Source organism: Trichosporon asahii (assembly GCF_000293215.1).
Source record: "Trichosporon asahii var. asahii CBS 2479 unplaced genomic scaffold scaffold00056, whole genome shotgun sequence".
NCBI classification, from domain to species: domain Eukaryota; kingdom Fungi; phylum Basidiomycota; class Tremellomycetes; order Trichosporonales; family Trichosporonaceae; genus Trichosporon; species Trichosporon asahii.
In genome coordinates, this window is record NW_014040868.1 from 969,378 (window position 1) to 992,681 (window position 23,304).

At 58.8% G+C, this 23,304-nt stretch overlaps 8 protein-coding genes and 6 non-coding genes across 14 annotated transcripts; 10 read left to right on the plus strand and 4 right to left on the minus strand.

The window, feature by feature from the left end:
• Positions 1-1,053: 1,053 nt before the first annotated feature.
• On the plus strand, positions 1,054-3,906 carry A1Q1_03618 (uncharacterized protein; the record flags this gene model as incomplete). The annotated part of the gene is made up of 7 exons (XM_014323416.1): positions 1,054-1,305; positions 1,430-1,575; positions 1,666-1,700; positions 1,741-2,009; positions 2,053-2,797; positions 2,845-3,146; positions 3,346-3,906. The coding sequence occupies 7 exons, from the start codon at positions 1,054-1,056 to the stop codon at positions 3,904-3,906; spliced, it is 2,310 nt and encodes a 769-aa protein (XP_014178891.1).
• Positions 3,907-4,507: 601 nt separating this feature from the next.
• A1Q1_03619 (uncharacterized protein) lies at positions 4,508-6,213 on the plus strand (the record flags this gene model as incomplete). Its single annotated transcript, XM_014323417.1, has 3 exons — positions 4,508-4,541; positions 4,702-4,893; positions 5,159-6,213. The coding sequence occupies 3 exons, from the start codon at positions 4,508-4,510 to the stop codon at positions 6,211-6,213; spliced, it is 1,281 nt and encodes a 426-aa protein (XP_014178892.1).
• Positions 6,214-6,521: 308 nt separating this feature from the next.
• On the minus strand, positions 6,522-7,891 carry A1Q1_03620 (isovaleryl-CoA dehydrogenase 2, precursor; the record flags this gene model as incomplete). The annotated part of the gene is made up of 2 exons (XM_014323418.1): positions 6,522-7,673; positions 7,772-7,891. The coding sequence occupies 2 exons, from the start codon at positions 7,889-7,891 to the stop codon at positions 6,522-6,524; spliced, it is 1,272 nt and encodes a 423-aa protein (XP_014178893.1).
• Positions 7,892-8,958: 1,067 nt separating this feature from the next.
• Positions 8,959-9,059, plus strand: A1Q1_t262. Its single transcript has one exon. It is a non-coding gene; the product is annotated as a tRNA-Pro (tRNA).
• Positions 9,060-9,263: 204 nt separating this feature from the next.
• On the plus strand, positions 9,264-10,492 carry A1Q1_03621 (uncharacterized protein; the record flags this gene model as incomplete). Its single annotated transcript, XM_014323419.1, has 3 exons — positions 9,264-9,329; positions 9,382-9,457; positions 9,579-10,492. 3 exons carry the CDS (start codon positions 9,264-9,266, stop codon positions 10,490-10,492), a joined length of 1,056 nt encoding a protein of 351 aa, XP_014178894.1.
• A 174-nt stretch (positions 10,493-10,666) lies between these two features.
• Positions 10,667-10,772, plus strand: A1Q1_t263. Its single transcript has one exon. It is a non-coding gene; the product is annotated as a tRNA-Arg (tRNA).
• A 460-nt stretch (positions 10,773-11,232) lies between these two features.
• Positions 11,233-11,322, plus strand: A1Q1_t264. Its single transcript has one exon. It is a non-coding gene; the product is annotated as a tRNA-Lys (tRNA).
• Positions 11,323-11,538: 216 nt separating this feature from the next.
• Positions 11,539-11,631, minus strand: A1Q1_t282. The gene has a single exon. It is a non-coding gene; the product is annotated as a tRNA-His (tRNA).
• Positions 11,632-12,017: 386 nt separating this feature from the next.
• On the minus strand, positions 12,018-12,596 carry A1Q1_03622 (uncharacterized protein; the record flags this gene model as incomplete). The annotated part of the gene is made up of 1 exon (XM_014323420.1): positions 12,018-12,596. The coding sequence occupies one exon, from the start codon at positions 12,594-12,596 to the stop codon at positions 12,018-12,020; it is 579 nt and encodes a 192-aa protein (XP_014178895.1).
• Positions 12,597-13,270: 674 nt separating this feature from the next.
• A1Q1_t265 lies at positions 13,271-13,374 on the plus strand. Its single transcript has one exon. It is a non-coding gene; the product is annotated as a tRNA-Lys (tRNA).
• A 469-nt stretch (positions 13,375-13,843) lies between these two features.
• Positions 13,844-13,914, minus strand: A1Q1_t281. Its single transcript has one exon. It is a non-coding gene; the product is annotated as a tRNA-Gly (tRNA).
• A 741-nt stretch (positions 13,915-14,655) lies between these two features.
• On the plus strand, positions 14,656-15,445 carry A1Q1_03623 (uncharacterized protein; the record flags this gene model as incomplete). Its single annotated transcript, XM_014323421.1, has 2 exons — positions 14,656-14,938; positions 15,012-15,445. 2 exons carry the CDS (start codon positions 14,656-14,658, stop codon positions 15,443-15,445), a joined length of 717 nt encoding a protein of 238 aa, XP_014178896.1.
• Positions 15,446-17,167: 1,722 nt separating this feature from the next.
• Positions 17,168-19,693, plus strand: A1Q1_03624 (uncharacterized protein; the record flags this gene model as incomplete). Its single annotated transcript, XM_014323422.1, has 3 exons — positions 17,168-17,261; positions 17,572-17,611; positions 18,616-19,693. 3 exons carry the CDS (start codon positions 17,168-17,170, stop codon positions 19,691-19,693), a joined length of 1,212 nt encoding a protein of 403 aa, XP_014178897.1.
• Positions 19,694-20,759: 1,066 nt separating this feature from the next.
• Positions 20,760-22,344, plus strand: A1Q1_03625 (uncharacterized protein; the record flags this gene model as incomplete). Its single annotated transcript, XM_014323423.1, has 3 exons — positions 20,760-20,838; positions 21,312-21,444; positions 21,501-22,344. The coding sequence occupies 3 exons, from the start codon at positions 20,760-20,762 to the stop codon at positions 22,342-22,344; spliced, it is 1,056 nt and encodes a 351-aa protein (XP_014178898.1).
• Positions 22,345-23,304: the final 960 nt, after the last annotated feature.

Here is a 23,304-nt window from a genome sequence, read left to right on the forward strand (position 1 = left end):
TGAGCAGGAGATGTTGACTGGAGAGCGAGGATGTCGCGAGAAGCCGGCGAAGAACAAAGGCGAGGATCGATGCAGCGCAGTCGTGTCTGCGATGAGCGGAGCGATGCTGGAGCCGGGGAGAGGATGAGCGATGATAACAGCAGCTTGGAGGAAGCAGCCGACGATGTCATGGGCGATTGACGCTTGGGTGGCGGGGCACGCCAACGCGGAGTTTGCGTAGTCTCCGCGGCGCAGTTGAGCCCCGCGTCCAGCGACCTGTCCTTGTTTTGGTGTCCGTTCTCACTATGCTGCAACATCTTCCTCCGTTTCACTCTCGGCACTCGATCCCGCCAACGGCGGTGCAGAGGTACCTATGTGGCTCCTCACTGTTGTCGGCCCGGTGCACGGGCAGCGACGTAAGTAGGCTCACAGGATACCGGCTAACAGCACCAGAATTCACGTTCGCCCTGGAACAGGACCGCTCATACACCATCGGTCGCGACAAGAATGCAGATATCCCCATCGACAGTAGAAGGCTTAAGACGAAAGAAGGGACGCTCCAGGTTGGACATTGGAAGCCCGACGAGGTGAGTTCCGCGTGCTGTGTTGTAGAACTGACCGCAGCGCCTGACACCGCCGACAATCCTCTACCACTCTGAACCGAAGAGGTCTGGCGCGCCTTCTCCGGTCAAGGTCCTTTCTCCTCTCAGCCCCGACGCCGAACCTACTGATCACGATGGCTACGACAAAATCGATTATCCGGGTGATGCAGATATACCGCTCGAGAAAGGACAAGGCATCGATTATGGTGCCGAGGCATGGTTCTAGTGAGTGACGGTATCGTCCGGTGTACCTGATAGCAGTCTGCGATGGGAGCCACTGCATTTCACAAACGACAAAATGAAGGACGTGGACGACGTCGAGGCTGGGTTTTTGCGGAAGTATTGTGAGTGGTTCTCGGTCGAGCAGAACTGACGGGAAGGTGTCTCGTGGGATCAGTCGTTCGACACCAAAAGTCCGCCCCACGTCGTTATCTCGCCGCTGTATCGCAATACCCAAGACTGCAACTTTGCAATGTGCTACGGTATTCCGATAGTCACTCCATCGTGGTTACAGCTATTGGGGTTCAAATTGAAAGCGTGCTGGAAGAAGAGTGCCGACTCCGAAGACAGCTTTCGCGTGCCTTCCCCCGACACCGAGGATGTGCGCCCAGCGCTCGACCCTCTTCTCAAGAACCGTCAGAGCGTGACTCTGTGGCGGGCCGATCCTTCCCGTCGGCGCATGTGGTCAAACTGGAACGTCTTGGAGCTGAAGAAGCCCAAGGGCGTGAGTTGTTTTTAGCAGGTAGCTGAACTGACCGCAGGCTCTCCTCGATGCCCGGTATTACACTGCGATGGGTGCGACTCTCGAGGAAGTGGAGGTTCTTAACCCACTGGTTACGACACCGCAGGCGTTCATCGAATTGATCGACCCCCTCGTTACCAAGGCGCACGACGACAACCGGGATGTCGTCGTTGTCTACCTTCCTCCCACGAAAAACGAGATGATCCAGAGGGGGGTTGACTTCAGCAATGTCATCCTCGAAGCATGTGCTAGGTATGGTTGAGCGTTGATGATTGCTGACTTTAGCCGGGGTATCCAGGTATCGTCGGGTTCCATATTGTGGAACGCGATGACCTTTGGCAGTGTCAGCAAGTATCTCGAAGAACTTGCTGCAAAAAGTGAGTGGGACAGCAGGATTTTTGGCTAATGGAGGAGAAGAACCCAATGCGCAAGTTGAGAGCACCCCTCAGCCGACAGCATCGGAATCGACATCTGCCCCGCAGCAAGCGCCCCCTCCCAGCTCACCACCGGTGCAGCCCGAACCCTCAGCGCCTAAGGGGCGACTCCCGAGGAGAGCTGCCGGTTCGCGATCCGTCTCGCGCGCTCCGTCAGTCCCGCCGCCAACTGCGCCTCCGCCTGATCCGACTCCTTTGATGGAGGAAGACAATGCTCCGACGCCTGGGCCGTCAACTACCACGGCCAGAAAGGTGAGCCCCTTGAATACTAGCCAGCTAATGTCAGCCTCTAAAGCGTCGAGCGGGTCGCGGAGCGCAGCGCATGGACATGGACATAGACGACGACTTTGCTGCTCCGACACCCATGTCCTCTCAACCATCACGTATCCCCGAGACTCAGCTCAGCGAAGCTGGCCACTCGATGGCATCCAGAGTGCCCGATTCTATGGACATGGACACTCAAGCCAGCCAACAGCCGAGCCAAGCTAACTCTGTATTCCCGTCGCAGAACCCCCCATCTAGGGTTCCAGCTAGGTCGTCGAGACTGAAGCGCCGAGCTGGTGTCGGGCCGACTCCGTCCACTTTCCTCGACGGACTGGATACCTCTGTCCATTACGAAGAAGAGCTTAAGAAGCAGGAGACGGCGAACGAGATTCGTGAGCTGTATGAGCAAAGCAAGAAGGAGAGTGCAAGCTTAGCTGGAATGTCACCAGCGAAACGGCCTCGCAGGAAAGGACCAGAGGACATCGCGGAGGAGGAAGCTGAGAGTGCTCCGCGCAGCCGCGACAGCCGCGAGAATCTCATGGACGTCGACGACGAGAACGACTTTGTCACCCGAGCCCTGCGCTCTGCAAAGGTGAAGAAGGAGGTCGTCTCACCGGCGAAACGGCCCAAGTCTCCGGAGAGGGCCGTTCAAGCGCCGGCCAAGAAGGTTCTCACCGCGGCTCAGGCTCGCCGCGCTCGTCTTGCTTCTTCTCCGAGGAGGACGAGCCTATCGAGGAGCCGAAAAGCCGCGGCAAGGCAGCAAAGGCCGCTTCAAAGTCGGCGTCACCAGCGAAGCGGGGGCCGAAGACTGAGATGACGAAAGACCCCGAGTTCCTGCAGGCTATCACCAGAGCCAAGAACAAGAGAAAGGAGATGGAGGAGCTTGACAAGGAGTTCAATGAGTTGCGCATTCCCAAGGCGAACAACAAGCGGGGAACCGACCCAGCAGTTCGCGCAAACCATATTTCCGACGACGGTCCTCACTACGAGATTCTGAATGACTTCGATGACGACCTCCGAGGAAACTTCATCGAGGTGGTGCGAAAGGACCTCTTCCGCAAGGACTCGCCGAAGGTGCCACAGATGGTTGAAGACGGGCGACCAAATTTCAAGAAGTTCAAGAAAGTGAGTTTCATGCACTCACTCAAGCTGACATGCAGAAAAACGTCGTGCGACGGGAGCCACTGCGCCTCAACCTTGCTGCACCGAACGTGCACAAGGCCGAGATGGGAGAGCGTAAGTGCATCAGTGCAGGGCCCTGCTAACGTCAGCCTACTGGGCGACCGAGGACGTTGCTACACAGCCCCGGACGCAACCATCCCAGAACTCGCACCCGCGCGGCGGAGGATCTTTCGAGGACGAGGATTCGGCACCCCTGAAGCCATCCTCGAGGCGTAAGCTCCTCAGCCAGATTCAGGAGGAGGGTGACAGCGACGACGAGGTGATGCCTTCAATGCGAAGCCGGCGTGGCAAGACCCCGGCGACTGGCAGCTCGTCCCGCCGCTCCACTCGCGCTAGCAGCGTGCAGTCCGAGGCGTCCACGACTGCAGCCCCTCCTGCCCGCACTCAGCGCGCTGCGCAGCGTACGCAACGTGCCCCGGCTAAGCGTGCGACCCAACGCGTTTTACTTGACGAATCGGACGACGACGAAGTGTTCGCCACAGCTCCCCCTCCACCCGCCACAGCTACGGGCCGGAGCAGCCGCTCGACGCGATCGCGAGGTGCCGAGGCACCCAGCTCGAGCACGCTGGCTGCGCCCTCCACGCGCACCCGTACGTCTCAGCGCACTACCCAGGCTACGCAGCGCCGCAAGCTGCTGGTGGACGACGACGATGACGATGATATCCAATTCGTGGGCGTGCAGAAGAAGAGGCGCCTTGGATAGATGTAACATAGCCTCATGTGTACCATATGCGAACTAGGTGATGTGAATACACACGCCGTGCAGGACGACATCGGACGTAAAGCCTCATACGGGTTCTGCGGTAGAAGTAGAAGCGGATCGAGTGTGCCATGTTACGAAGTGCGCCACAGAAGTGCTTCTCTGTGGTTAGTGACTGCTCGCTTAGCCAAGGCATCCCAGGGCGTCATCTAGACTTCGGTTGCTTCCCGAGATCTGGGGAAGAGTGATTGCTTCGTGAGTCCCGGATCCTCGTTACAATCCAGATCTGTAGATTGCCATCAAGAGGCTAGAGTCGATAAGATTGCGAGTCGACATTGCTTCCTAAGGGTGTGCACCAATGCATGGCGCTCACCACAGTGAAATCAGTTGCGTCCCAGCAGCAGGAGTGGGCCGGCGAAATCCGGCGCCACACTCGGAAACGCCGCAGCGGCAGCAGGAACGTGGTTTCAGGGCACGGTTGGTTGCGCTGCAGGGCTTGCAGAAAACTTGAGCCGCCTTCCAGCTTGCACTCTAACATCATCCTTTAAAGTGAGTTTCAGCGTGCTGCATCTGCCGCCTCCAAGACTTGGCGCTAACTATCAGAATGGCTCCTGTTGGAAAGCTCTACGGTGCCGCTGGTGCGTTGCTTCGGCGTGTTCCGCGACTCGAGATTTAGCGGCTCGGCAGGCTCTGAAGAACGCCAGAAAACACAAATTTCCGGGGCCGAGCCTGCCGATTCTTTTCGGATGTCGTGGAACGCCCACACACACATACGATGGAGCAGCAACTGACCCACAGGCAACCCCCGTTTCCGTCGTACCTACGCCACCGCCAAGGCGGCCGGTGTCGAGGTCGAGGTCGTCCCCTGCGTTATGGACGGCTCGTGGAAGACCGAGGAGTTCCTCAAGAAATTCCCCCTCGGCTACCTCCCCGCTTTCGAGGGCAAGGACGGCTTCAAGCTCCAGGAGTCCGGTGCCATCGCTGACTACCGTGAGTACGCGACTTTTGAGAGACCAAAGCGAGAGGAGAGGGAACGTGCTGGCACGGGTGCGAGGGCGCAAACGTGCCTCTTCGCACCTGTCTCGCAGTCACACAAACTTTCCTTCCTTTCCATGATGAGACCTTATCTTCAGTTATCCCTGTCTTAACATATACATGTCGACAGAACTTTGCGGGTGGTACCGCGTATCTCTGATCCTTTCCCTCTTCTCGCATCCCTTTGTGATGTTTTGAGAATGCGGCTAACAATTCACAGTCGGTGGCCTGAACCCCGAGTCTGGCATCGTCCCCACCGACGCCGAGAAGCTCGCCGACGTTCGTCAGTGGCAGTACTTCGCCGACCAGGAGCTCTTCGTCAAGTCGGCCCCTGCCTTCTACATGCTCATCGGCCGCATCCCCTACTCGAAGCCCGCCTTTGACGCCATCATCGCTGCCGTCACCCAGCGCCTCGAGGTCCTGAACGCCGAGCTCCTCCGCAAGACCTTCATCGTCGGCGAGCGCCTCACCATTGCCGACATCTTCCTCGCCTCGGCCCTCCTCTTCATCTTCTCCACCACCATTGACGCCACCATCCGCGCCAAGGTCCCCAACGTTGTCCGTTACTTCAACACCATCATCAACCACCCCAAGATTGCCGACGTCTTCGCTGAGCCCGCCGTCGAGCTCCTCCAGGAGCCCGCCGTCTTCAAGGGCCAGTCCAAGAAGAAGGAGGAGAAGAAGGAGAAGGCCCCTAAGGCTGAGAAGCCCAAGGCCGAGAAGGCCCCCAAGGCCAAGAAGGAGGCCGAGGAGGACCTTGCCCCTCCCCCTGACGTTCCCGCCGAGCCCAAGGCCAAGAACCCCCTTGACTCCCTCCCCAAGTCCAACTTCAACCTTGAGGAGTTCAAGCGTCAGTACTCGAACCTCGACACCCGTGGTGCCGGTGGCTCGCTCGAGTGGTTCTACAACAACTTTGACAAGGAGGGCTTCTCCGTCTGGCGCATCGACTTCCTCTACAACGAGGACCTCACCATGACCTTCATGTCTGCCAACCAGATCGGTGGTCTCTTCGCCCGCTGGGAGGCTTCGCGCAAGTACCTCTTCGGCTCGGTCGGTGTCCTTGGCAAGACCAACGACTCGATCATCACCGGTGTCCTCGTCCTCCGTGGCCAGGACGCCGACCCCGTCGTCTCGGTCGCCCCCGACTGGGAGTCGTACAAGTTCACCCGCATGGACCTCGACAAGCCCGAGGACAAGGAGTTCTTCGAGGGCGCCATGGCCTGGGACCTCAAGGTCGGCGACAAGGAGTGGGCCGACGGCAAGAACTTCAAGTAAGAAGTTCAGCGCACGTTGTAGACAGACAGGAGTCTTTAGATCCTAATCTTAGCTCAGTGTGTCGTATATATTAGCATGCACTGTGGTGTAATAGTGAGCGCATGAGCAGCGAGCGGGCGAGCGTCAGCGAGCACAGCGGGTGGGGGTAAGGCCACGCAAGAGCGTGTAGACTGCGAGAGGTCAGTGCCAGGTATCTCCATGCGAGTCCTTAGTCCATGCTCCAAAGGGGGTGCGATAATGTGTTACATTCTATATTTTACTGCGTGCTACGTCGTCATCGTCGTGGTATCTGAATCATGTACTGCCGCCTAAGCCGAGCCAGGGAGACGGTCAAGGCCCTTCTTGAACGCCTCATTGAACATGCGTCCGATGAGCATGCGGCGGATCTCCTGCGTGCCCGCGCCAACAGTGTACAGCCTCGAGTCGCGGAGGAGGCGGCCGACCTCGTACTCGTTGATGTATCCGTTTCCTCCGAAGCACTGCTGGGCGTCCATGGCGACCTCGACGGCCCGGTCCGAGGCGTAGAGGATGGCGCAGGCGCAGTCCTCGCGGGACACCTTGCCTGCGTCGGCGGCGCGCGCGACGGCATACACGTATGCACGCGAGGCCGAGAGCTTGGTGTACATGTCGGCAATCTTGCCCTGCATGAGCTCAAACTCGGCGATGGGGCGGCCGAACTGCTGACGGTCATGCGTGTACTCGAGCGTCATGTCGAGGGCGGCCTGCATGATACCGAGCGGGCCGCCGGAGAGGACGAGGCGCTCATAGTCGAGCCCACTCATCAGAACGGCGGCACCCGTGCCCGGGCCGCGGAGGACGTTCTCGGCAGGGATGCGGACGTTGTCGAAGAAGAGCTCGGCAGTGGGCGAGCCGCGCATGCCGAACTTGTCGAGCTTCTCGCCGACGGAGAAGCCCTCCCAGTCCCTCTGGACCAGGAAGGCCGTGATGCCCTTGGAGGGGGCGACGTTGGTGTCGCTCTTGGCGTAGATGAGGAAGGTCGACGCGTGCGGCGAGTTGGTGATCCAGCACTTGGACCCGTTGAGGAGGTAGCTTCCGTCCTCCTGCGGGTCGGCGCGGGTCTTCATCGAGACAACGTCCGAGCCGGCGTTCGGCTCAGACATGGCCAGCGAACCAATGTGCTCGCCCGTGAGCAGCTTGGGGAGGTACTTCTCGATCTGGGCCTCGTTTCCGTTGCGCACGAGCTGGTTCACCATCAGGTTCGAGTGCGCGCCGTACGAGAGACCGATCGACGCAGACGCGCGCGAGATCTCCTCCATCGCAATCGTGTGCTCGAGGTAGCCCAGCCCCAGTCCGCCCCACTTCTCCGGCACCGTCACGCCGAGAAGTCCCATCTCGCCAAACTTGGGGAAAATGTCCTCGGGCATCTCGTTCGTCTTGTCGATCTCGGCGGCGCGGGGCGCAATCTCCTTCTGCGCAAAGGCGTGGACGGCGTCGCGGAACTGGGAGTCAGCTGCAAAGAAAAGAGCAAGGCAGCTACACGCGTCGCGGTGCATGCTCGTCGCTGTCGTTCGCATGCACACGACTGGGGACTACTCACCTCCTCCTGCTGCGGCGTCAGGCCGGCGACGGGGCCGTTGTAGCCGGTAAAGGTGCGCACGGAGCGCAGAGAGGTGCGGGGCGCACGCGCGGCGACACGGAAAGCAGTGATGCGGAGCATGTCGGTGAGAGGTGAGTGTTGTGACAATGACCAAAGGCGAGAAACTTTGGAGAGCAACTGTTGTATTATGCACTTGCACTGTTGCACTGCTGGATGCCCGTTGTGCGGGGGTGAGGTCACTGTATGGGCGCAGGGGAGGGGCAGGCACACGGGCAGAGGAAACGGGGCCAAGATCCGGTCCGAGGTTGTTCTTGCCGACCAGTGCCGACCTGGGCGGTGGGCCGTTAATAGCCGAGCTTTAACCTCCCACCATACAGAAATCTCCATCCACGGAACTTGCACCGTAGCTTGCTCTTGACCATCGTCTCTGGCACTAGTCCCTGAGATCATGTGGGCATTTGGGCATTCTGGGTGCGCATAACGTGGCTCTGGAGTCCGGCTGGACCGAGCTCCCTCGGCGTTCACCATCTTCCACCACCGGAGCCCCCGCACGCCTCCACGAAAAGACTGTCTGTCATTGGCCATGGCGGTGCGTACCCCGCTAACAACATGGGTCTGCCGGAACCTCCGTCCTCGGCATGAACGATGTGATCGTAGTGGTCTGAAGAAGTGGTGCAGCTGATAAGCGACCATCGTTTCTGCTACCTTGCAGGGTAGCCGGCTTCTCATCGATCTCATCGGCAAGTTAGCTGCTAGATGCAGCCTCTCCGGATGACGCCTAGGCTGATCCATTCACGACCTATCTGTCCTTGCTGCATATCAGCCGACTAGGGGCCGCATTCAATGGGGCCGCTGTCTCTCAATGGCCACGTCTGACCCACCTGACCTCAAAGTTCGCATTGCCGCACGAACGCTCCTCTGAGCGCTCCATCTCCCGAGGCTTCGAAAACGAAACGACCTGTGCCCTCAACGACGATCAGACGTCCTCCACCTGCGCCCTGCTCGAAAACCTCCTGTCCCCTGATCCACACGTACTGACGCCCCGATCAGTGGCATTTCGTGCTCACATCATCCGTCCACATTTTATACGACTTTTCTCCACAACGGCTGCATCGATCCGCATGATTCTTCGATCTTTGGAACCCTCTTGGCCGGGGCAGTCGCAGAGACAGCGTAAAAACACGCGGGCATCAATGGTGTAGTCGCTATCATACTTCCTTCGGGTTCCTTGCGATCCGGATGAATCGTCCATTGGAAGTGGTCCTGGGTTCAAATCCCAGTTGGTGCCGCTTTTTGTTAACTTTGCGAGCTCTGAGTATAACAAAGGAGGGAAGGGGAGGCCCAAGCGCCGGGTTGCGGCTGCCTCGTGTTTGTTGCGCTCGTCTGTGGCGTTGGGAGGCGTCTTGGCGAGAGCTGACTCAACCAGAGAACCTCCCCACGGGGCCATAACCTCTTCTCCTTCTCGTCTCTTCAACACCTTTGAAGTGCAAGGATGAGTTTCAGCGTCACATTCAACCACCTGGAGGAGAGGATAGTAGAGCGCGGCGTGAATGCGAATGTGAGCTCGTCATCCTCTCCCATACTCTGCCTTCTCTCGACTGACGATCCAGGGGAAACGTTTCGAGCGCTTCGAATACGACAACGGACATCGGGGCAAGCGGACGTTCAAGTATGACTCTCCCCCGAGTTAGCTGACAGACAGTGAGCAGGACCGATCGTGGCGATACGAGTTCCCGGACGGCGGGTTCGGGTACAAGAACGAGAATGGGGCAGAGTACTACAAATCCCGTAAGCTTAAACGATTCAGGAGGGCTGACGCCAGACGACGGGCATGTCCGATACGAGAACGCGCGCGGCGGCGTAACATTTACCATCCGACAGGTTGGCGGACCTGAGCGCCAGATTCAGTGTGTGGACGAATGCTTCGGTCCCCCGGATGAGGACGGGTACGACGTGCACTTCTGCGGCGTGCCCAAGGCCATCGCGAATCGGCTCGACCATCCCGTCTGCTTCCCGCAACCGCCTTGGCCACGTTACAGGCCGTATCGGGTGCCGAGGTCTCAGGTCGGGCACCGTGGCCGGGGTGGCGAGTGGGTGATAAAGCACCCGGAGGAGACGAGCTGGTACGAAGAGGAAGTGGCTGGCGGCGTCGAGGGAGGGTGGGGTGGTAGGTATGTGCTCTGGGACGAGAGCATACTGCCCCCGGATTATGGATATGACGATCATGCGAGCGAGGAGGAAGAGAGCCAGTCTGGGCTGCAGCTTGAGACCCCGCCAGCCTCAGGCTCCACAACGCATGGTGCCCACCTGCAGCGCACTATTGCTGTTGCAGCCTGCGCACTCGAGGATGAGGCGAGCGACAACGACAACAAGGCCAAGAGTGAGAGCGAATGCGCGAGTGACAGTGGACCAGAGGATGACACGGCCGCCGTGGCTGCCGATACTCCAGGCGATGAAGCGACAGCATCCCCAAGCCTCGTTCATACAGCCGTCGTAACGCAGCGCAAAAGCCGAAAGCGAACGAGTTATTCGGCGGAGCTCGATGATGCTATATTTGAAGCGCAAATGGACAGCCCCAACTTCAATCCCGACGACTACTGCTCGCACATTGGCAGGAGGTTTGCCGACATGCCGCAGGACTTCCAGGACAGATACCGACAGAGAAGGATAGACCTCCGAATCAGGCAGGATGCTCTGCGTCGGAGCAATGTCTCGATGTGACCCTCGATGCAGTCCATAACCTTCGGTCTCGAGGTGGGGCATTGACGAAGGCGCCCTGCTTGCTGAGCCAGAAGCCACAGCTTCAGTCGTTGTAGGAAAGCCCGCTCCGCTCGCTTACGCCACGGCACCTGCGCCGACGCCGCCTTCTTCCCCTGAGAGCCCTCGTTTACCATCGGTCGCGTGGCCCAATGGCAAGGCGTCTGACTACGACTCAAGGACCTCACGGATCCAACTGAGTGTACCTATCAGGAGATTGCGGGTTCGATCCCCGTCGTGACCTTTTTGGGCTTCTCAGAAGAGAGCTATGCATCTCTGGAAGTCATTGCAGGAGCTGGAGGAGTGGAAAAAGTCGTCGGGAGGTGGGATGTGGTCAGCAGTGGTGGGTGTGGCACTTCTGGGCGTAATGAAAATTTTTCATCAGCTAGCGCTCTGCTCACCAGTGTGCAGGTTTTGCAATACCCTCATCCACGGTAGGCTTTCTTGTCTGTAACTGGGCTCCTCATGCATGCAGCCGCAGTGGTCTAAGGTGTGCACTTGGCGCTGGTTGCGAGACTGTCCCGCTAGCCCCACGCTGGTGCCGGCCCACCCCTCCACGCCTGTACTTTCCTCGCCAACGCAGGAGACCCTCTCCGACAACGCTGTCTTCTGCAGAACGTGACTGGCTTAAGCTTCGTGGGTAGATGGGACGACCGCAGCAGATAAGCCAGCCGCTTCTCTCGCTGTCAGAAGCGCTTAGCAACGCCTCGTTATATCAGTCGGTAGATAGTGTGACTCTTACGCAGCAACGCCGATTGATCACACAGTCATGGGTTCGAGCCCCATACGAGGCTCTCTTTTGGCTCCTTGGAGGTCTGCGTATGCTTTTCTGGACCTCTTGAAGGCCGTTCGAAGGTAGAGCAGGAGGAAGGGGAGTGTGCGGAGTTGCAGATCTCTCAGAAAATTTTGCTTCCGTTCCTCCGCCAGAAACGTCATCTTCCAACTCTCCGGGCAAAAAGCAGGTTTCCTGAGGATGGCAGAGCGCAGGAAAGCAGGCAAAAGGGTATTCGTGCTCGCACGCTGAGTCGAACAGCGGTCAGCTCGGAAGGGGATCAGAGGGAAGAACCACAACGAACGGTGATAACCACCTACACTATACGAGCTTCGAATCGGATTATCTGACCGCTGGGCGAGGGAAGGCCTATCTTATCGCCGCGACTCTGCGCCCGGATCGGTGGACTCCGTCTGTATGCTTGCTTAGGCGCCAGATCGGCCCGTGCGACTTCTTGGCTTCTTATCGAAGAATTGGGGATCTGATCGGCCAGACTCAGCTTCTTATCGACGCATCGCCATTCAGTGCTTGTCACATCTCACGTCCAGGACTGTCTGTTCGCCAAAGTTCAGATCGCGAAATGCGGGCTGGAGCAACACTCGGGGGCCATCTCTTCCTGCCGTTCCCACCTGCCCATCCATTATAGAGACTATGTACAACCACCTATTCTACACCTACCGATACAATCCGGGTACACCACTAAGCGAGTGCTCGGTCCTAGTCAGGCTTGAGCTTGACGCCCTCCTTTAGCTTCTCTTGGGGAATCCCCTCCAGCTTCATCGAATCGTCGCAGAACACGCACCCCTCTTTCCGCTCGTGCTGCTGGTGTTGCAGATACCGGAGTGCGTCCATGACGTCTGGCCACAGCTTGAGGGCTTTCTCACAGTGTGGTCTGTAGAATCCCCTCCGGCGGAGGAACAGAACGAGCTTCTCATGCTCCCGATGTTGCGCCAGTTGCTCGAGATAGATGACAGCTGCCTCTTTGGAGCTGTAGAGCTTCGCAGCTGTGACGCAGTCGTCGTATCGAAACCCCTCGTTCACGAGATCGCGCAAGAGTGCCTCTGGTGGTTTGCGGAATATCTGCGAGAAACGGGATCGTTCTACTGTCAGTTCTGCATGAAAGGAGGCTACGCACCCGGAGGAACGATGTAGTCGAGTGCCATCAATGCCATTTGGGAGGAGTGCAAGGGTAATCATGATGAGCTCTGATGGTATATGAGTAGGACGCGATCCGAGCACACCTGTCACACTCTGCTCGTCCGTCACGATCGCGCCGAGCACCGCGTGGTCAGACATGCCAAGACAAATTATCACATGACTATCTGTTGCTCCTACAATTGCGCCAGCCCATGCACAGCAGCGGTCAATATCCATCCATGCGGACTGTTCCTCGGCGAGCACTGCTATCTCTTCTTGTCGAGCGATAGCGCGTAGGGTGACTCCCGATTGGCTACCGAGTGGCTACCGAGTGGCCATCGAGGCATCTTCTCTGAGATCACCGACCAAAGCCGTCAAGATATTCTTGCAGGGAACGATGCACTCACGCCGCCATACATGCCCTCTTCTTCGTTTGACGCTGCAGGGCGACCGTAGTCGTGAGCATGTGTCTCGGGTACTGAATACAACAAGTGGGAACGGCTCGGCAACTTCCCCAGCCCCGGAAGTTCGGTTCGAAATATTTTACAATAAAACTAAGCCCGCCTGGTTGTTTTCGGGACAATGTCCTGCTAGGCAAGCCAAGGCTGGAATTATAACTGTAGAAGACTTTCCTGATAGTAGCTGCTGTCGGTCGGGCCATCCGCACGATGTAGCAAAGGTGACATCTACAGAGCCTGGGCGCCAATTTCTCCAAGACAAAGCCGATAAGCACACCCCCTCTCTCCCAGCTCCACCTGCCTGTATCAAAGGTAAGCCGTCACGTGATCACTCGGCAGAGGCTCATAGTAGAAGAGGATTCTCAACAAATGTCTGCCCGCCTAGCTCAGTTGGTTTAGAGCTTCCGACTTTTACCCGATAAAAGTGGCAGTCACCTGACGTGATCGGACGGTCGCGGGTTCGACCCCCGCGGTGGGCTGCGTTTTTGGGGCTCTGCGCAATGCGAGACCATGTTTTGTCGATCGCGAAACGGTGCGAAAATGGTTGGAGCATCGTCTTGACTCGAAGATGAGAGAGGGACGAGAGCATTTTGGAGAACCACGTTTTGCGTCTCTGTGGTATGTTAGGGATTTCTGTGGAGCCCCGCTAACCCACGCCGCCATCCGCCATCGCGTCTTCTAAACACCCGTCCACATTGCTGTCCTCGCCCATTCTCTCAGCCCAGCCTTCCCCTCGCAGACGGCGCAAGCCAACCTCGGTGTTGAGAATTGGTCTGACTTTCACTTACGTGCTCGAATAGCGTTGAACAGGTTATCAGAGCCACGCGGCCAGTCTCGCATCCCGACCCTCATCCACCGCCCAGCCACCACCTCTTCCTACCGCCATCGTCTCTCCCACCCTCCAACCGCCCAAAAACCTTTCTCAACCATGCAAGGTAGTCAAAAGAGTACATCCAGGGGGAATCGAACCCCCACCGCATCCATGGCAAGGATGCATGATACCATTTCACCATAGATGTCTTGCTGTAGTGGTCACGAACACAGGTGGCGCGGGGCCGCCGGGAGCGAGCGGAGGGGGAGCGACGGCGAAGGACAGTGAAGCGCACCCAATGACGAGTGCAAGGGGGCTCAGAAAGCTATTGGAAGTGGTAAGAAGGCAGGAAGTAGGGGAGTGGAGGAAGAAGGCATGACGAATGGAGTAGTGGTGGATGAAAGAGCGTTGGTCGACATATTCGGACCTCTTGACTGAGCTATATGAGCTGCCAATCTCAGGGCCGAACTGAAACGGCCTCCGTTCGGTGGCTCGGGGTACTGCACGGTCCGGTGGCCGTGACCTGGACTTCCTGTTGTCCTTGGGCTAGCGGTGGCCTGAGCACATTTTCTCGTGAGCAACTTGCTCTGAACCAGCAATCCGAGGGCGAGCAGCTACACTCCAGCTTCAGGTTAGCGAGCGCATACAGCCCGCAATGATCGGGTCAGGATGCGGAATGCGATAAGATTGTGCTGTGGCCCCGGAGCAGCATGTTGTGCTCCACATGGTGCCTCGTGTTCCTCAGCGACGGCGGTGCGTGCCTGAATCGTTACGTCCTCCAAGTCCTGCTCTAGCGTCGTTAGTAGAGAGCACTAAACATGTTAAGGTTTGGGTCAGTCGTATGAGCGTCGAGTTTGCAGACGTCGCATGCATCATATAAGCGCCGCCGTTTCGCCCCGCGACTCCACCCTTTCTCTCTCCGAACTTCTCATTCCATCAACACGAACTCATGAGCCAGCTCGACACACTTCCAAACCAGCCACCACCGGCCTACTCACGACACAGCTACGATGACCGGCTGGGCCTGGATCCCTTCGATGGCCCAGCGCCGGGAAGTCTGCAGGCGACGGCGAACCTCCGCGCCCCGCTGCAAGGAGCCGGAGGTCTCGGCGCAATTGGACTAGCAGACCAGCCGGGACAGGGACTGCCGACCCTCGAGATGACGGACGAGATATGGGACCCGAAGGAGGCGTCGCGGCGCGAGATGCAGCTGTACACGAGGCTGCAGCCGCGTAGGTGACTCTTACATTCTGTGCTGACGACAAGAACGCCCCGGCCTCCTGCGCGTGTTCTACAAGCCGAAAGAGGAGCTCGTCCGGCGACTCGAGGACGCAGGCGCCTCGTCCGAGGAGGCGCAAAAGGCAGCCATGTACATGCGCTCCGAGCGCGCATGTCTCGACTACATTGACGCGCTCCACGAGCGCAACCGTCTACGTGAAATCAAGGCGAAACTCGAAAGCAAGATCCGCTTCATCCGGGACCAGGAGTATGTGTGCTCGAACCGTGAAGCTATTGATGCCCTTCGGTGGTATCCTGATCCGAAGGAGGCGCTGCTGTACGTGCGGCACAAGCGGCATACCAGGCTGGATCCGGGCTGTGCGCAGTGTGTGCGAATCTTTGAAGCGGAGAGGCAGGGAGATCAGGCCGCCGCCGCGGCTTGGGAGAGGAGGGTTGCGCAGATGGGCCCACTGGAGAGGGAGAGGTATCTCAACACGCTGCGGCGGCCGAGCCAGCGGTGACACGTCCAGAACAGATGCTGAGGATGTCCTACGTTGTATGCATGTACTAATCCGCCGCTACCAGCAAGCGTTGCTAGTGGGCGTCGGAGCAATCCGGCAGCGTGCGGACGTGAGAGGCTTGTCCTGAATTCCGAAACGAGACCGAGAGGCACATGTCCTGTGCCGTCTCGCATTCAGTTGGATGTCAAGTGACCTGCACCGCCCGACGATCCATGACGTCGTATCGACGGCGGTGGCTGACATCCTGACAAGCGATGCGTGATAAGATTGTCCCACGTGCAAGAACCAGAGCCGGGCTCAAGCAGAAGGCCGCAGACCTGTTATCGTGCACCGTCCGCTCGTCTGGGGGGCCGCTCAATAGACAGGCAGTTGCGGCAGGCTGTGCACAGATTGTTTACAGGCTACTCCGCTTGTACCTGTTGTACGCCGACGCTGACAGAGTGACTATGACTCCGGGGGCGCCGAGTCGATGCCATCTTGCCGTCCCTCGCGGCTTGGTCGGACTCACGACGGCGCGGCGCGGCGTTCTCAGCGGCCGTCACGGCGGTGACCTCGGCGTCGGCGCTCGGAGGTATCGAGAACGAGTACTTCCGAGATAATGGGCCACATTCGAGTCTGTGGTCAAGTGGCACAAACGCCACCTCATAACAAGCGTATCCGGTATTCGGCGGTGTTCTCGGCGGTGGCTCATTTGGCGACAGCGGCGCTGACTTCGGAGGTGGCGTTCGGACGATGCACCATTGACCGCGCCAAGCCGCGACGAAGCCCATGACAGCAACTGCTCGTGACGCTCAGGTTCGATGACGCTGCGCCTCCACTTGATCTCGAGAGTCTCGACCTGGCCAGACTCAAGTTATCCGCGGCTATGAGTTACGCTGTACTCGTCATGAGTTCTTGCCTGCTCGTTGCCAACATCTATGCCAAGGTGTGGAGTCTCCGTGGGAAGGCAATGTTCGCCTCCACTCGTTGCCAACTAACTGCCAAGCTTTGCATCTTATCAGTGAAGGCCCAGGCAGGCCCATGGAGTTTCCGGACATCCGCTCGTCGAGCAGCCAGGAGTTACTAACCACTTCCTGCTATCACGGCTGGCGTCCGGAATGCGGCGTGCGGCTTTGAGATTGCGGCGGATGTGGTGGTGAGTCGTGCTCAGGGTGTGTGTGGCCAGGGTGACTGGCTGATTTGAGATTTGGCTGACCACACCCACCCAGGGTCCAAGTTGCGGCATCTCGTCCCAGGCTGATGTGGGTCACCGCGAGGTTCATCCGGCCCCACCCCAGGCACGCCAGACCGACATTTGAGATGTCGTTGAAACTCTATTCACCGGCTTTGAGATGCTTACAGGTGATGCTTTGAGAGACGGCCCCACGACCTAATCGCGCTTTGAGATGTCGGCCAGGCACACTAATGTCCGGCCGCACTTTGAGATAGGACTTTGAGATCCTGGTGACAGTCTTTGAGATGTAGCCTCACCATTTGAGATGTCACCTAGACTTTCCGACCACATCCCGATCCACCGGACCACGGTCACATACACTCATTCCACCGATGTGGCTTTGCTACTCTCCAGCAGACTCGACGAGAAATGCATATAAGAAGGACGAGAATGTTGCTGAACATTTCCCCCTCAGACTCAACAGTTCTCTCATCGTAGCACCTCAGCTCCTCACTGTAGCACCTCTGCTCCCTACCACTATCACCCCACACCTATAACACCCAACCAACATGAGCTTCTCTTCCACTTCCACCACCAGCTCCCGCCTCGCTCCCATCCCCAGCGTTGGTGACGCCGAGCTCTCCCGCTCCTCTTCTCTTCAGCGTGAGTCACCCCTTCATTCTACCCTTCGGCCTTCGCTAACATCCAACCTGCATCTCTCGCGCCTCTCACGGCTCCCGCACCTCGCGCACCTCTACCGTTGTCCCCGGCACGCCTCGCAAGTCCCTCGAGCGCCTCCCCTCTCACGTCAAGTGCACCTACTCCCCTCCCTCTTACGACGAGTCCAACCGTCAAACTTTTGGCACCGTCGACGAGTACGGCAACCAGTGGCGCTGCCGCCTTGGTGTCTGGTACGTCGTCCGTCAGAAGGGCCCGCGCAAGTCGAGCACCAAGCCCAGCGACGCTCCCGTAGTCATCAACGGAAAGGAGTGGCGCAAGCGCTTTGGTGTCTGGTGCGCTAGCCGCTCGTAAAGTCGTAGCGACGAGCAACGCCACGTTGCATTGCCAAATGCCACCTCCATCGGCAACGACGAGCAGGTGGCATCGGCAACGACTGCCCGCCCTACACTAGCGGGCAATCGCCAACGTTTTGCGGCAATGGCAACAGCGTAACGCCCCCTCCCTGGGCCGTCGACGAACCAAAATCCACGAAAACCAGCGAAAACATCGAAACACCACGTTCTAGAACGACTCTACTGCTCAGCCCCCGAAAACTCATCTTTACTTGGCTGCGTTCCTGGCTGAAATCGGCAACAGCCGCTGCCTAGATGACCACCATATCCTACTCCCACGACATACCCACAAACAGCCACCAAAGCTATCGGCAACTCCTCTCGAATACCCTGACGCCTCATCTACGGTATCTCTGAATCCGAGACGCCGGATCTTGCACTGCGGCGCAGCCCACTGCTACTCCATACTCTTTAGTCGTTTCCTCTAGTCTCTCTTCCTTCTCAACATTGGCAACGACGTGCCCGCCCCGACCGACGACGACACTGTTGTTCCTTGATTAGTAACTTGTACTTCTTAGTTTCTCATGTATTAGGTTCCATCGAACATTCTCAGCCTTCATCCGATAATAAGCTCCGAGGGCGTCACAGCCCACTTAGTCGGTCGGTGTGGCCCACTGCTGCGCACAGGGGACGTTAGGATGTAGAGGTGCACGAGGACAAGCAAATCCAACTGTGTGCCTGGATCACCGCCTCTGCGAAGTCGCGAAATGAATGAAATGATGTAAATTGGGAACAACCAAGGCGGTTGTGACGTACCCCCCGATTACTTGCACCCGTTTCACGCACCCGACACCGGACACCGGAGCATGCGGACCCACCCAGGCACAGTGAGGAGCTATAAAGATAGCATCAAGCTTGCCCACGCTCCAGCCTTCGTCTCACACTACCACGCCGCCCATACACACACCGGGCGGCATTGACAACACACACACGATTGACAACAGCGATTACTTTCCTTGCATTGTGAAGAGAACGGCTTTGCAACATGTCCAACGCCATGAGGATCCCCGCTCTCCCACCATCATACTCGACCGTCAGGCTCGTGAGGACCCTCGAGCCTGTATCACCGACCCTTCCCCCACTTCCGATCCAGGAGAGCCTCGAGCTCTCCTTCGAAGCGACGTTCGAAGCATTCGACTGTCTGACCGGTACGTCCTCGCAGCCCATCACACACTGACCGCAGTGCAAGAGGAAGGACCACCGACACCGCCGCCGGAGCCAGATTGCCCACCGGTCGTTGACCGAGCTCGCCCACCGGCCCCTGTTCCGGCGAACTTACGCCCACACTCCGATTCCCAGCGTGGCCCGCCCACAAGGCTAGCACCGCAACGCACCCGCTCCCGCTCAGCGACACTGCCCTCTCGCCACATCGAGGAGATGCACGAGCTAGCCGGCGAGCTGGACGAGCTCCCGACCTACGCCGAGTGTGCGCGGGACAGGCCGCCCCCGATCGGACCGCCAGTGCACGTCGTGCACCTCCAGGCCCCCCACGGCGTACACGTTGCGAACGGCGTGCAAGTGCGTAGCGGGCGGAGCCAATCCCTCGGCGCGGCCGTTGCGGGCTGGGCCGGCCCCGACCGCTCACCGCGCGACGGGTGGGTGCGCGACTCGGACGGGCAGTGGAGACAAGGACGCAGGCGCGCCGTTCCCGTTCCGGCGAGCAATCCCGCCCATCCGTCCAACTATCCTCTCAGCCCGCGGTCGCAGGCCCGGACACAGACGAGCCGCTCGCTCCCGTCTCGCTTGGGTCTTGAGCCTCGGCCGCACCCACCGCATTCGGGCCAGCACACCCAGAACCAGAGCCAGAGGGAGCAGGGACAGCGCCCGGGACACGGACAGATCCTCCTCCGCCCCCGCTCGAGGCAGAATAATGAGCCAGCCGGCAATGGCAAGGTGTGGCGGAAGAAGTTGGGTGTGTGGTACGTCGCCCGCAAGGAGGGATTCTTTGTCGAGACTGTCGGGCCGCAGGGCGAGAGATGGAGGCGGACGCTGGGAGTCTGGCACGTCGTCAGTGAGACGTGAGCGACGTCGCTAGAGCGACGGAGGCGGAGGCGTCACTCGACGTAGGAAGGCAGGCGACGGAAATGGCGGAGTGTCATGGAGAGAGACGCGGGGCTGCGGCGCCACCATGTCATCGGCGTCATGGTCTGCCGTGCCTCGACGTCACACTGTTGCATCGACAGCAGTCTGGCACGAACAGTGCCGGCAGCGACGACGAGGACATACCCACACATAGCCGCGGATCTTCTACGACATCGCACTGCAGTGCACTATGGCGACATTGCCAACCCTCAATGCATACGAGATACGATCCACGGACAATCGTCGAGGAAGGCGGAATTGTCGATAGACCAGATTCGCCAAACCAGGACCAGGACCAGGTTACCCACACCTTCACACACCTACATTCCTTGATCCCCCACTCGAGCGGAGCGGAATATTCCCTCCCCTCCCCACTCGACACTCCACAAGGAGCCAAACCTTGTACACACAGACATCTAGAAGCATCAGAAACGTGTATGCATCTTTTAGTCAGCTGACGTCTGGTTCCTGTGCCGTCACCAGTGTCTGCTCCCGACGAAGTCTGGACCACGGGCGGCCCAACAATGATTGCATTACAGAGCTGTAGGCAGCGGGTATCAGACTGGCTGAAAGTGCCGATACGAAGCAACTGATTGCCGATATCGAGTGCTGCGGGATTCGGTAGCCCGCTCAGCGCCTTGGGATCCTGCAGGGTTGCTTTGGTGCAGGGTCGCAGAAGGTCGAATCTGCAATCTCCCGTTTCGCTGGCTTGTTCGGATCATCATGGGTTATGGGCTCTTGCAATGTCGGATCCTGGACTCTGGATCCTCTGGAGTCTCGATTGCAACTCCCGATTGCAACTCTGGCTAGCCCGATTGTTGATTCCTGCGTTCATGAGTTCTGCCAGAATCAGGCGCCCCTGGGGGTCTATCAGAGCCTGCCATAGAGCTGTTTGAATCAAGTCAGTTGTTGTGAAGCCGGCCAGACATGTTATAGAAATCCGACGACCTGACCTGTCTTCGCTGACGCCGACTCCGAACGCAGCCCTGCTCCCTGACCCAACACAATGCCGCCGAGACACAATACGCCTCAACACCTCGGCGTATCTCTCGGTGTTGATCGTATTGTCTGTTTCAGCCCCGACCGTCAGCCTCGTTTCTCGCTACTCCTGCCAGAGCTGTGGCTGCAACAATTCGGTCGCACGTCTGCCATCGTCCATAGACGGATCTGCGGTCCGGCTCCGATTCCCGCATGCATTATCCGGCACCTCTTGTCCTCTGATGTCAGACGTAGACGTCATGCATCTGTACATCACGTGACTGGATGGACTCCGCAGCAAGAGGGCCGCAGATAAGGCGGCGCTTCGAGGGATATTCGCGTGGTCGCGTGAGAAATCCCGGCTTTCCTCAATCTCACCACAAGCCCGGGATAGACTAGGCGTGCTTGGCCCGCAGACATGGACACCGCAGACAACGCAGTCGCAGTCGCACGAGGCATGCTAAGCATTCCGATGCCTTGAGATGTCCAAGGCGTGCCGGGACGGCTTCATACCCTAGGTTGCCCGACTGGCTTACGGTTCACCTGACATCCGGGGACTGGAGCACATGACAATAGATAGCCGCGCCAGCGCATCTTCTTGTTAAGCATACTCGACCCTTCAGCGCATTGTTGCATTTTTCACATCACTTACTCTCCGCACACCTCAACGTGAAGGCAAATGAGCGACGACCTGTCTTTGCGCCTAATTCCTGGTAAGTCTCCACTTCCATCGCCACTCGCAGCTTTAGCAGTCCAGCCGTGTCTCCAGCCCCGTTCTTTGGGTCGGTCCGCTGACTACAGAACGCTCCCTCGTCTCGCGCCTCTTCCACCGGCCAGACGAGGCCGTCGTGCGCGACCTCATGTCTCGAGGGGCGACACGAGAAGAGGCCAGGCGTGCAGCCAAGGCGATGAAGACACCAGAGGGCGCGGCGGGATACCTCGCAGCCCACCGCGAACTGTGCGACCTGACGCACCCCTGCGAGTCTCCCGACCAGTGCTGGGAATACCACGGCAAGCCGCGGCGATCGGCGTCAGTCGCCACTCCCAGTGCGTCTGGTTACGCTGCGGGGTCCGGCGTCGCCTCTGGCTCGCGGAGCCGGCGGCAGACCACCGGCGGTCTCGAGGAGAAGGACGAGGCTGTCCTGTACCTCGCGTCGCACGGGTTCAGCGAGCGCACTGCCGCCTCAGCGCTCGCTTTCTGCGCCGGCGATCGGGACGCCGCCCTCTCCGCCCTCGAACACACGAGACACACCCGCGTCGTGCCCGAGTGCTCGCACTGCATCGCCCATCCGCCCGCGCAGGATCTCGACGCAGGTCCCTATGCCGGCGCAAACGTGCCCAACGCCGCGAACGCAGTGACGGACGAGCCAGCCCCGCCAGAGCAGGACGCAGACGAGCTGCCGCAGTACTCGAGTGCGAGGGAGTACAACAGGGCAAGGAGGCGGGAACAGAGGGAGGAGGAGCGTATTGAGGCTTTGATCCGACAGCATCATCAGCGCGGAAAGAAGAATCGGGAGAACTGGGGCAAGACTTGCCCGAGCTCGCAGATCGTCGCGGCGAGGGCGCGGCTCATGTTCAACCCGCGCGCGAGGTGGGACGACCTGCTCTACTGAGCGTCGGCGTCGGGCGCAGCAAACCCCTCACCCTCGAGCGCAGCGGCGACCGGCATGTCAAGCACACCGCGATGTATCCATAGACTCTCCGTACCATAGAAGCTCCCGGCACTGAGCGCATGAAAGTTGTTCCTGTATTCTCCACGCATTGCATGCAAACTTGCAGTGTTAGAATGGCAGAGAGCAAGAAGTCAGAGTATGACGACACAGCCGAATGCGGCTCTGCTGCGCCTGATGCTACGCCCTGTGCTGGCCCTTTTCTCGGCCTGCTGCGGTTGCGTCACGGCCTCAAGCTGTACAGGCTGGGCATGCTGGGCAAGTCTGGCCGGGCTCGGGAGCCTGTTCCAATTGACCTCCCCTGCAGGCGCAGTACGTGGCGTACTGGCGTAGATCACACCGCACGCCACGAACCACGATCTTATCGTGTGTGCGATGCGATCGAGAATGGAAAGTAACCGGGGAGTTGCGGAAAGCGAAGGCGTTCCTGATTAGATATACCTGACATAGGTAGAAGTTTACATTGAGTGAGCCGGGACGTTCCGACTGACTCTGACTCGGGACAGATCTGCGCTGCCGCAGCTGTAGCGGAAGGCTATAAAATATCAGCACGCGGCGCTGCACAGTCGTAAGAAGCAAGAGTTAGTTGGACGTCGGGTGCTCCCTGCCCGGGTGGCCAAGGCTAGCCGATTTGCCTATGCCTGACACTCGAACTGCGCCGCTCACCATGCGAGAATGGGTTCCAGATCCAGATGCACTCAGAATCGGGCGGAAATGAGTCACTGTGTGCGCGTGTGTATGTGCAGGCGAGGCAGTGCACCTGTAACGCCCCGTTTCCGTCGTCTCTCACACCTTAGCCCTCCGTCCTCTTTCTCTCCTCATCTCCTTCCACTCAACCCCTCAACATCCCCTATGTCTTCACACCCTGCTCTAAACACATCATTGTTCAGGCTATCTCCCCAT